The 12,715-nt window shown below is 37.4% G+C and overlaps 1 protein-coding gene across 6 annotated transcripts in view; it reads left to right on the forward strand.

The window, feature by feature from the left end:
* Window positions 1-12,715, forward strand: part of ZRANB3 (zinc finger RANBP2-type containing 3) — a 311,003-nt gene that overhangs the window by 124,892 nt on the left and 173,396 nt on the right. For all 6 annotated transcript variants that reach the window (XM_047873303.1, XM_047873301.1, XM_047873302.1 and 3 more), the window contains one exon: window positions 5,845-5,863. In XM_047873303.1, the coding sequence (XP_047729259.1) occupies window positions 5,845-5,863 (19 nt within the window). The remainder of the gene's footprint in view (window positions 1-5,844; window positions 5,864-12,715) is intronic.

Raw genomic sequence — 12,715 nt, forward strand, 5'->3', positions numbered from 1 at the left:
GAAAACTGAACTGTTTATAAAATTCAGTTAGAATTATATAGCTGTTGGCACATCAAACCAGCCTTGGCGAATACAATAGATATTCTTTAAAGAAGGAAATTTTCTTTTTAGTTGTAGGTTAAAGTCCCTGTTACTTGGATTGTGTTTGACATTTCCCAATGGGAGAAAGAGCTATTTTTATTTCATTGGGTAACTGTGGTGATGGGTAGCCTTTCGATTACAAGGTAGACTTTCGTTTCAATCAAATGTGTAAAATTTCTACGAAGTGAGAAATTTTATTAGCCATATTTTCCCTTTTTAAATTATGGTAGCACGTTGAAGTCTCCATCAGTCAGCTTTCTTGTTTTCTTTTGCACTATTGACTTTTTGCCCACTGTTCAGGTTTCCAACATGTTCTGTAGGTACTACCCTATTTTTATTTTTATTGTTATTTTTGATACCAGAGTTATTGATTACTCTGTATCTGTTGCCTCCATTGTTTACTGCCCACCATCTTCTTTACCACTTTTACATAATGCTTACAAGTGAGCTCCTGGTAACTTTTAATGATGGCCTTTTAGCCCTCATCCTTTGCAACATCTTTGTGACATTTGGACACTGTTAACCATTTACTCTTCTGAATGTTTCTCTGGGCTTCTTAGACCCTGATCCTTATTCTCCAACTCTTTGAGTACTTCTCTTACTTCACTTTATTTATTTATTTTTTTCTAAATGAGAATGTTTCCCAAGGTTCTAGCCATGAAAAACTCATCTCCATATTTTTACAATTTACACATGAGAACCCAATTCACTTCTTTTTGCTTTATGATCATCTTCATGTACTACTTTCTCATTTTTTAAATGTTTATTTATTTATTTTGAAAGGGGAGGGTGCACACAAGGAGGGGAGGAACAGAAGGAGAAGGAGAGAGAGAATCCCAAACAGGCTCCACACTGTGAGAACAGAGCCCCGCGTGGGGCTCCATCTCATGAACCGTGACATCATGACCTTAGCTGAAATCAAGAGTCATATGTTTAACTGACTGAGCCACCCAGGCGCCCCCTTACTCATTTTTATTTATTCTCTTGACTTGATTCTCAAGTTCCTCATCCATACTTCTACCTGCCTGCTAGATATTACTCATAGGATCAGTAAGATATTTAATGAGTTATTTGTACTATTTTATCTTAAAACAAAACAAAACAACTTTTGTGGACCTTAGTTTTCTTGCCAACTACCACCATGTTTCTCTGTTCCCCTCTACAGGGTAATTACTTGAGATAGTAGTCTCTATTTACTCTCTTTGCTTCCTCTCCTTCCGTTCTCTCTTGAACCCACTTAAGGGAGGCTTTGGTCTCCTACCATTTTATCAGAGTTGCTCTTGTGAAATCAGTTATCTCTTGCCAAACTAAATGGTCAATTCTCAGATTTCATTTTATTAGACCTTTTTAGTAGCATTTACTATAGTTGTTCATTCCTTCCTTCGTGAGACAATTTCTTTATCTGCCTTCTAGGGTACCATATTCCTCTTGTATCTTTTTACATTACTAGACACTCCTTCTTAGTCCTTTTTCTGGATCCTTCTCTTCTTTGTACCCCTATATGTTGGAATGCTCCAGGGGTCACCCTTAGTTCTCTCCTCCCTATATTTTTACTCCCTAGGTGATTTCATTTAGTCTCCTGATTTTTAAACGTCATCTGTTTGGTATTCTGCTTTAGAATACTTTCTAGTGCCCCTTCTCCCTTGTTACCTCTCTAATTTTTCACTGGAGTCGCCATATAGAATACACATCACCCATTAAATTCATGCATATCAGGCATCATTGCTTACCAGATCTTTTCTGTCTTTTCTGTCTTTTCATCTTTTCATCTTCTCGTGTCTTCAATCTATGTTGAGGTGTGTTTATTGTTTGATTATTTTGTTAAGTATTTTTCCTCCTAGGTTTACTTGTGTTTTGTTATCTTGGAGAGATTGGCTGGCTTCAAATATCTCTTTGCCATCTCTTACAAATAATGGGTGTCTTGACTAGATATAAGATGCATTAATTCTCCTTTCTGTTCAAATAGCCTGGATTCTCCTCCATGGTTTTTTAACTTCTGGTGTTGATGATGATGAGTCCATTGCCGGTCCTGGCTTTTCCATTTATGAATAATTGTTCTTTCTGTCTGAACACTTACAAGGGTTTTTTTTTCTTATTTTTTAGATTACTGCATTTTATAAGGATATGATCAGTAGATATTTGTCTTTTCTATCCAATGTGAAACTTAGTTACCCTTTCCAGTTATCCACCAGAGGTGTTTTGTCAACCTGAATAAAGTTTCTTTTATTATTTACTTGATAGTTGCCTCTACTTCGCATTGTGTCTTTTTTACTTTTGAACATCTATTTTTCACATATTTTCACATTTTTCTGGATTTATCCTTCAAGTATTTTCTCTTTTCTGTGCCTGTACATTTACTTAATTCTTTGCTCTGTGTTTTGAGATAATCCTTGCACTTCATCTCCCAGTCTACTTAAATAGGTGTCAGTAATGATTTTTCTTTTTTTTATGCATGTGCTCATTTTAATTTGAAAATTGTGACCTTAAGTTTTATGGTGTGTGTGTGTGATACATTAGAATTTACTTAAGTGCTCTAACAGTTGTTGTACAGGTGTTTATCTTTTCTGGCACTTCTTCTTTCAGTAGATACATGTTCTAATTATTCAGCCTTACTCTGCTCTTTCAAATGTTTGGGCCTCTCATGTTATCAGTTGTTTTTATATGATGGAAAATCATAGAAATCATGTCTGGAAATCATGTTTGCTTGCTGAACTGTTCTTAACAGCAGGAATCCGGGGCGCCTGGGTGGCGCAGTCGGTTAAGCGTCCGACTTCAGCCAGGTCACGATCTCGCGGTCCGGGAGTTCGAGCCCCGGGTCAGGCTCTGGGCTGATGGCTCAGAGCCTGGAGCCTGTTTCCGATTCTGTGTCTCCCTCTCTCTCTGCCCCTCCCCCGTTCATGCTCTGTCTCTCTCTGTCCCAAAAATAAAAAAATAAACGTTGAAAAAAAAAATTAAAAAAAAAAAAAAAAAAAACAGCAGGAATCCCAGCAGTCAGAGTAGATATAGTGCCTAAAGTTTAAGGATGGTTAGCCTTCTAGAGATACCTAAAGGAAGCCTGATGTTCTCTAATGTACTCAACTGCCCTAGTTCCAAAGTAGGGAATACTCTTCTGTCTCATGATAGGAAAATATAGCATATTCCAAGAGATTGGAAGTAATCTTAGCATTGGGCTCTTCAGATACCTACATGCAAAGTTATTTCAGTGATGTTCCTTCTCAGTTAGCCCCCAACGGGACAATGTAACTGCAAACCAGTTTAAGCTGATGTTACTCCACTAGGGCCTTAAGACATCTCAGCAAGATGCTTAACTTTAGAAAGTTCAGGAACTTGGTGTTGGACATAGGGAAGAACAGGCCACAGTCAAGTTGTCATGTTTCAGAATACTTTGTATCCTCACTCATTCCAATGCCATTTACATTCTGATGATTCTCAAATTTATTGTATTTCTAGTCCCCTACTGTTCTCCTGATGCACATGTCCAGTTGCCTACTCAGCTGTTTGACTTGGCAGTCTAATGTATATCACAAAGGTTGCATGTCCAAATTGATCACACGACTGTCATTGTGAAACCTAATTTTTCCAAGTCTTTCTTACCTCGGTGAATGGCATTACCACCATTTTTTACAGTTAATTCTCAAGTCAGTATCTTAAGATTCATTCTTGACTTTTCTCTCTTATTTTTACATCCCCATCCCATTAACCCACAAATTGTATTGGCTGTACTTTCAAAATGAACCAAACTTCTCACCACTTCCACCTCTACCACTCATCTATACATTGTTGTGTCTCTCCTGGTCTTTTGCTGTTGCCTCCTGACTGCTCTCCATTCTTCTGCTCTTGCCCTCTACACTTTATTCTCTATAAGCCAGAGTAATCTTTTAAAAAGGTAAAACAGTGCTTCCTTCTAAAGGATTCTAAGAAAATCCAAATGCCATGTAATTGCTTAGGTGGCTCTCCATGCCAGAAGGCTCTCCCAACTGCCTTCCAACCTTATTTTCACCATTTTCCTAATTTAGCGCACATTAGGCAGATTACCTTCCATGTTCCTTAATTACATCATAACCATCTTATCTCAAGGCCCTTGTACTTGCTACTCACTTTGTACTTGCTGCTCACTTTGTACTTGCTGATCACATTGTTTCTCAAACAAATTTTCTCATGATTCCCTTACTTGTTAAATTTGTCTTACTTAAATCTGTCTTCATACTGTCTTATTATAGAGACTGTTCCCTACCATTCTATAGAATAGATCCTTTCCTACATGCCTGTTCCTTCTTACCCTGTTTCAGTTTTTTTTTTCCTAGTACCTCTCACCACTGAGCCATATGTGTATTTCATTGTCTTCTTCCAGTCACCCTCTATGAAGAAATGACTTTATAATTCAGTACCTATCCCTAGCACTTACAAGGTTGGTAGTAGATACTTCATAAATAATACATACTTCAAGTGACATCTTTACCAAATTTGAGTTTCATTTAATTTTTTCTAAATTTTTTTAATGTTTATTTTTGAGAGAGAGAGAGAGACAGAGTGTGAATGGGGGGAGGGGCAAAGAGAGAGGGAGACACAGAATCCGAAGCAGTCTCCAGGCTCTGAGCTGTCAGCATACAGCCTGACACAGGGCTCAAACTCAGGAAAGGCAAGATCATGACCTGAACCGAAGTCAGACACCTTACTGATTGAGCTACCCAGGTACCCCCAGTTTCATTTTAAAATGAAAAAGTAGGTATACATGTGAATCTTTCTGGAAATAAATCATGTTTTTCAAGTTATTGTTTTTTAGTTCTTTACTTTTTAGACTTACTTGCAAAACATGTAATAAACTTTACTTTTAAGTATGTTTTAAATTTCAGTTCAAGTATTTGTATTTAAGCTTTCTCTAAAAATACTTATTATGTAACCTGACTTTCTATGATCAAAATTCTATTTTGCCTGTGACTTATTTTTTGATAGTGTATTCATTAACAAATTCCTAATTTGTTTTTTAAGTTAAAAGAAATCTTATAAAATTGCATAATGTTAAGACCACTGGGAATAAAGAAAGGAAAGAATAGAAATAGGGACTTTATTCCTTTCTAATTAGAATACTCCAGTGTTTTTCGGTTGCCTGTAAATCCTCTCAGTTAAGAGATTAGCTTTTCCCCATACGGTATACTCTCTATTTCTAATGGCCCCTCATGATCCTGACCATGCCTGCTTTCTGCTCTGCTTTTTCTTCTGCTTAAGATCTCAGCTTATGCCCCCTATCCTTAATTTTCAGTGTATAGAATTTACGTCTATAGATGAATAAAAAAGAATAGAAAAACTTTAACCAAATGATAGTAGAAACCAAAATTCAGCTTGAAAATAGGCTGAGCCTATATAATATAGCATATAGAATCATAGGTATAACATGCTAATATGTGGTTGAAATTTATTTTCTTGTACTTTAATACAGCATTCTTCTAATCTCTAGAGATTTATTGGTAAGAAGGGAAGTCGTTGGTACAATCACTTGCCATTTTGTTCTCATTTTTGAAGGGTCATTATAGCTGTCTCCCTGGGTGGGCAGTGGGGAACAACATTTCTGAATCTCTGATCCTCCCACATAACCATATGCCATTGGCAGCTGGAGAGTCTTATAAACACCTCTTTCTGGCTTAGTACTTTAAAATTTGTAACTCTTTAAAACTGTTCTGTGACAAGCTACTTAATCAAAACTTTTAAAATGGTTGGCTTTGTTAATGAGGATATTAACTTGGTTTTATTTTGATTTTTTTCCAGGTGTATGGTGGCTGATGAAGTAAGTGTTTTCATGATTTTTATGTCTTTTATAAAATTCCACAACCTATTTTTAGTGTCTACTATTTACCATGTGCTCTCTGTCTTTCCTTATGATTCTATGTCTTATTTCTAGAGAGGAGAGGGGACAGATACAGAAATAATGAGAAAATGAATGTGTTGTGTATATGTGTGGGTGCACACACTTGAAACATGTTAGGTGCATGCTTGAAACATTAGTATTAAAATCAGTGATCCAAAATTTTATGTTGTTGGCAGAGAAACCATGAGTGTGCTATAAAATTCAGCCCCAAGGAGCACCTGGGTAGCTTAGTCTGTTAAGCGTCCAACTCTTGATTTCAGCTTATGTCATGGTCTCACCGTTTGTGAGTTCAGGTTCCTCATCAGATTCTGGGCTCACAGCATGGAGCCTGCTTGGGATTCTCACTCTCTTTCTCTGCCCATTCCCTGCTTGCTTTCTCTTTCTCTCTCTCTCAAAACAAATAAGCAAAAACCTAAAAAATATTAAAGTAGTATTTTATTATCATTAAAATTCTAATTTTTATTCAATTTGAAAAATGTGTTGCTGTTTTCATGATGCCCTTAAGAGTAGTAGCAAAACTTAAACATTTTAAAGATAATTATGAAGAAAACATACTGAATTTTTTAAAAATATAAGTGGAAATATAAAAGATTCTGCCAATTAACTGTCTTAGCTTTAGTTACATATAGACTCACCAATGGCTTATCTCCACATTCTCTTCTTTAGTAAAAAATGAATTACAGTGTAACGTGAACGTGAATACTATGCAGAACATGAATACTATGATACAGGTTTCATGGTATATACCGATTTATAACTACCTAAGTTTTTAGTTTGAACTCTTTATTCTTTGGGCATTTGTTTAGATTAGATGTTATAGTTAGAAGCATAGTCATTGCCTGTGAAGAATTTCAACAATGTAAATGAAGGGACAGTACGTAGACATTTGGGAAACAACAGAAATTTCTATTTTGGAATAAGATGAATTCCAAAAGCGTCTTCATAAATTAATAAATTTGAGCATCCAAAATGACTGACAGAGGCTCATGTTTTTAGTCCCTGAGTATGTTTTCATCAAACAGGAATATAAACTTGAAAACCTGAAAACTAGGCATAACCATTTTGCACAATATGTATAAAATATATGTGTGATATATGTATGTATGTGTATGTGTGTCTCTCACTTTTTAAATAAACCAGTTTTATGTCCGTAGAGATTATATTATATCAGGTAACACCATCTTGATAATCTCCACCAGTGATTCAGAGGGAAAATCTCAGCATTTATGTTGTCATTGCTACCTTCTTCATTTTGGTGTCATAGAGACATCATAGAGATGTTTGAATGGGCCTTAAATGTATGAAATTGTTCATGGATTGATATAAACACTTGATCGAGTTCTTGGTGAACCTTCAGCCAGCAAGAATGTTTCATTATGCCATCTGCTTTTCCTCATCTCTTACTATTTATAGTTCCATAGCTCTTGTCACATGTTGAGTGACTTCGACACTTTTGCAGCATCATTCTTATTTCTTAATTTAATGCATTTAAAAGAAGTATTTAATATTTCCTCAACGCTTAAAAAAGGACTCCACTTTTGTGTCCGTCATAATTACTTCTCTTCTTTTACACCTATTTGACTTTACAAGGTTATTATGTTAAATCCTATCAATGAAGTTGATTATCAAAAAAGAATCCTCAGTGTGATGTGCATGTGTAAGATCACAGCTCACAACCTCTAATATCCTGTGTTAGCAGTAGAATTGAAATGCCATTTTTATGGGATCTTACTAAGCTAGTGTGGATGAAACTTAGTAAATTAAAAGTGTTGAAGTAGAAAGAACTTGTATATATGTAAATTACATGAACTCTGCTTTGACCTTCATTCTATTTCCTAATGCTGTTCTCCTTTTCTTGCTCTTATCACAAAATGGTAGTGAAGTCACAGAAGGAAATATAGTATATAATTTGGAGGTCAACCACCTTTTCTGACTTTTAAATTAAAAAGTATGTTTTGAAATGATGAATATTTGACTCATCAAATAGCTAAAAGCTTTAGGAAGGCAATTTTACATCTCTGTTATCGAACCTACTTTTGTTTAGATACTTGAATACCCACTTGGAGTATTGTGTAATTTAGCTCTCTACTGTGATCTTTCCTTCCTAGCTTTAGAAACAAATGACTTTCTTCAACTGGCATTACTCCCCCTTCTAGTATTTTTCCACTATTATCTTTTTTCTAATGTGTTCATTTCTTGTGGACTTGTATAATCTATCTACTGTATATAAGGTAATCATTAAATTGGAATAAGTTCTGTTTAATACTAAGTGATCATTGTGTATTTCAATTATAAGAATATATTTTAGATAACACAGCTGCACTATTTAATAAAATTAACTTTACAAATCTAGCTTAAGGTATTTTAATTACTTCCTATTTCCCAACCTCTTAGTTTAATGCAATTAAATATTGTTTCAAGAACTATGTAGTGAATATACAGAAACTCTTGTGAATTTGTATTCCATAAATAATGGAACTCAGGCCATAGTCTACAATCAGGCTGGTGCACTGTTATCTATCTTTTTTTTAATAATTTCTTGTGAACCACTTTGTCCTTATTCTTAAGTTGAAAATTATTGAAAGTCTTCATTCATGAAACAATTGTAAATGTGAAAAATAGTTGCACATTAACACAAAGCAGGTAATTTAATAGGATGTACATGCAGGGGCGCCTGGGTGGCTCAGTCAGTTGAGCGTCTGACTTCGCCTCAGGTCATGATCTCATTGCTTGTGAGTTTGAGCCTCGTGTTGGACTCTGTGCTGACAGCTCAGAGCCTGAAGTCTGCTTGAGATTCTGTGTCCCTCTCTCACTCTGTCCCTCCCTCACCCATGCCATTTCTCTCTCTCTCTCTCTCTCTCTCTCTCTCTCAGGAATAAATAAAACATTAAAAAATAATAATAATAATTTTTAAAAAATAGGATATACATGCAGAAAAATATTCAACCTACACATTTCCTACCCTATTTGTCAAGTATTTAAAGACTGTTCTCTATAGAAATTTAGTAATTAGAAATTTTTACAATGTTCATTTTTACTTAAGATGGGATTAATATCCTGGATTTATACAATAGCCTAAAAGTGTTTCATAATGGGCAAAATTTCAGTACATAGATTCTGTCTTTACTTGTCTACAGTATCTATTATCAAAGCCAGAAAATTCCTACTTATTTTGGTAATATTTTGTTGTTGTTGGAACTCTATTTCAGTCCCACATCCCCAGCGTGCACGTACACACACACACACACACACACACACACACACACACGCTTTTTAAAAATTTCCTTCTTCCTGTTACTTCAGAAAACATTTGGGAGGATGTATACCAAATAAAGTATCATTTACTTCCTTTTCAAAAGAAAAGGAAACCATTTGTTAAGGCTGAACTACTTGTTTTACCTTACTTTGTGGCTATTTTGGAGCATATTAATAAATAAATACTTGGAACAAGGGCCCCGTAGTCATCATTATCAATGCTTTTTTGGCCAAGGTGCTTCTCTGCAAGAGGAGTAGGGAGAGGCTTTGGGACCTGTTGTTCCAAAGGTAGAAGAATTTCTGCTGGCTGAAGTTTGAAAACATTTGTCTCTTTCTCTTCAGGCAGAAATGTGTTGGTGTGTAGAAACAGTGAAGGACCCCTTTGGAAGGTTATTTTAGCTCAGAAGACCTTAAAATTGGTTTTATGATATGTACTCTGCCAATATTAACTTTATAGGTTTGAGGACTAAGAAATCAAAATAGACATGAAGAATTTTAGTTTTCTTTTTCTATAAGCCTACCTACATTTGATGAAGTAAGCTGAGATGGCAGTTTTGATTCCGTGGTATCTATAAATCTTAGTTTTCATTTACCAGTTCCAAGCTGAATTACACTGTCTCCTTGAGCTCTTCCTGTATTGTTGATGCATTTTTGTTGAATGAATGAACTGGTTAAAGGGTTATTAGCACTTAACTAACTCTATGTGCCAGGTTTAGTTCATTTAGTTCAGAATTTAGTTCATTCTGACAACAACCCTATGAGGTGGGGTAATGGTATTAGTATTATTACTATTACTATTATTATTCTCCTTATATAGATGAGAAAGCTGAGGCACAGAGAAGTTAAGCAAATTGCCCAAGAATTTGCAGCCAGTATGTGCTAGGACCTGAAATATTTAACCTTAAGTAATCCAGCCACCAAGTCTATCAATTACTATTCTGTACAGAATGTCTAGGTGCCAGACTTTGTATATTTAGAAACAGGATTCTTGAGGTCAGAAGAATCTTCAGAATACAAGGGCTCAAGTGAATGAAGTTGAATATTAGAATGATGGTGATAGCCTAAAAATTTTGTGCTGGTGAGACTGTATGTATTCCTTTAAAAAGGTATTGTTTGCCTGTTTGCTTCCTTATTTCTAAGGCTACCTTATTATTTTTTTATGTCCTTTTTTGAAAATAATTTTTTATTTTAGATTTTTAGAATTGTTTAGGTTTTAAATACAGAATTATTATAAAGATAGTACAGAGAGTTCTTGTATACCCCATATCCAATCCCCTATTATTGTCTTAGATTAGTGTGGTATATGTGTCTTAGTTCATGGACCAATATTCATGTGTTATGATTAACTAAAGACCATACTTCTCTTTAAAAAGTAAGTTTGGAGAGAAGATGGCGGCGTCGGAGGATGCTGGGCTCACCTCGTCCTGATGATCACTTAGATTCCACCCACATCTGCCTAAATAACCCAGAAAACCACCAAAGACTAGCAGAACAGACTCTCTGGAGCCAAGCATAGACGAAAGGCCCACGGAAGAGGGTAGGAAGGGCGGAGAGGCTGTGCGTGCTACACGGACTGGAGGGAGGGAGCCGGGCGGTCGAGGGGTAACCTGCCCGGCAATGCAGAGCCCCCGAGTCTGGCTTGCAAATGTGGAGGGGCTGGACAGTGTGAGTTCTGGCAGTCAGCGGGACTTAACATCTGGAATGTTACAAGTCAACAGCTCTGCTCTCGGAGAGCGGAGAGGGCAAGAAGAAACCAGGAGGGAGAATTGCTGAGACCTGGAAGACAGAGCTCAGCAGGGGAACAAAGGTGCTGGCAAGCACCATAACCCTCTCCTATCCCTCAGCCCAAATCCCAAAAGGAACCAGTTCCCGTCACCAAACTTGCTTGCACCACACACACACCCAACCCTGTGCTTCTGTGGATCCATCCCTCAGAAGGGTCTGCCTGCCTCCCTCCCGGTGCTGCAGGGCCCCTCCCTCAGGGGATCACGATGGCAAAGCGAGGTAAGCCTTCCCTTCCCGCCCCTGTGCACCTTGCGGATCCACCCCTGCACCCTCACTAATACGCCAGATCCCATGAAAGCAGCACCACAAGCCTGACAGTGTGCAGATAGCCCAGACAGGGGCCACACCACTCCACAGTGAGTCCTGCTCCTGGGAGAGGGGAAGGTAAGGTACGCACCAGTCTGACTGTGGCCCCAGCGGTGGGCTGGGGGCAGACATCAGGTCTGAGTGCAGCCCCGCCCACCAACGCAAGTTATTCCAGACAGCACAGGGGAAGTGCCCTGCAGTTCGGCGCCACTCCAGCGACTACCCAAAATGACGAAACGGAAAAATTCTCCTCAAAAGAAACTCCAGGAAATAGCGACAGCTAACGAATTGATCAAAAACGATTTAAGCAATATAACGGAACAAGAATTTAGAATAATAGTCATAAAATTAATCGCTGGGCTTGAAAAAAGTATAGAGGACAGCAGCAGAGATCTATTGCTACAGAGATGAAGGGGCTAAGAAACAGTCATGAGGAGCTAAAAAATGCTATAAATGAGGTGCAAAATCAAATGGAGGCGACCACAGCTTGGATTCAAGAGGCAGAGGAGAGAATAGATGAATTAGAAGATAAAATTATGGAAAAGAGGAAGCTGAGAAAAAGATATAAAAACCAGAAGTATGAGGGGAGAATTAGAGAACTAAGTGATGCAATGAAACGTAACAATATCCGTATCATAGGAATTCCAGAAGAGGAAGAGAGAAAGGGGCTGAAGGTGTACTTGAAGAAATGATAGCTGAGACCTTCCCTGATCTGGGGAAGGAAAAAGGCATTGAAATCCAAGAGGCACAGAGAACTCCCTTCAGACGTAACTTGAATCGACCTTCTGCACGACCTATCATAGTGAAACTGGCAAAATACAAGGATAAAGAGAAAATTCTGAAGGCAGCTAGGGATAAACACGCTCTAATATATGGAGGGAGACCAATAAGACTAGTGGCAGATCTATCTACTGAAACTTGGCAGGCCAGAACGGAATGGCAGGAAATCTTCAGTGTGATGAACAGAAAAAATATGCAGCTGAGAATCCTTTATCCAGCAAGTCTGTCATTCAGAAGAGAAGGAGAGATAAAGGTCTTCCGAAACAAACAAAAACTGAAAGAATTCATCACCGCTAAACCAGCCCTACAAGAGATCTTAAGGGGGATTCTGTGAGTGAAATGTTGCAAGGACCACAAAGTACAAGAGACATCACTACAAGCCTGAAACCTACAGACATCACACTGACTCTAAACCCATATCTTTCTATGATAACACTGAATGTAAATGGACTAAATGCTCCAACCAAAAGACATAGGGAATCAGAATGGAAACAAAACAAAACAAAACAAGACCCATCTATTTGCTGTCTACAAGAGACTCATTTTAGACCTGAGGACACCTTCAGATTGAGAGTGAAGGGATGGAGAACTATCTATCATGCTACTGGAAGTCAAAAGAAAGCTGGAGTAGCCATACTTCTATCA

This window comes from Prionailurus viverrinus, chromosome C1 (genome assembly GCF_022837055.1).
Source record: "Prionailurus viverrinus isolate Anna chromosome C1, UM_Priviv_1.0, whole genome shotgun sequence".
Lineage (NCBI taxonomy): Eukaryota > Metazoa > Chordata > Mammalia > Carnivora > Felidae > Prionailurus > Prionailurus viverrinus.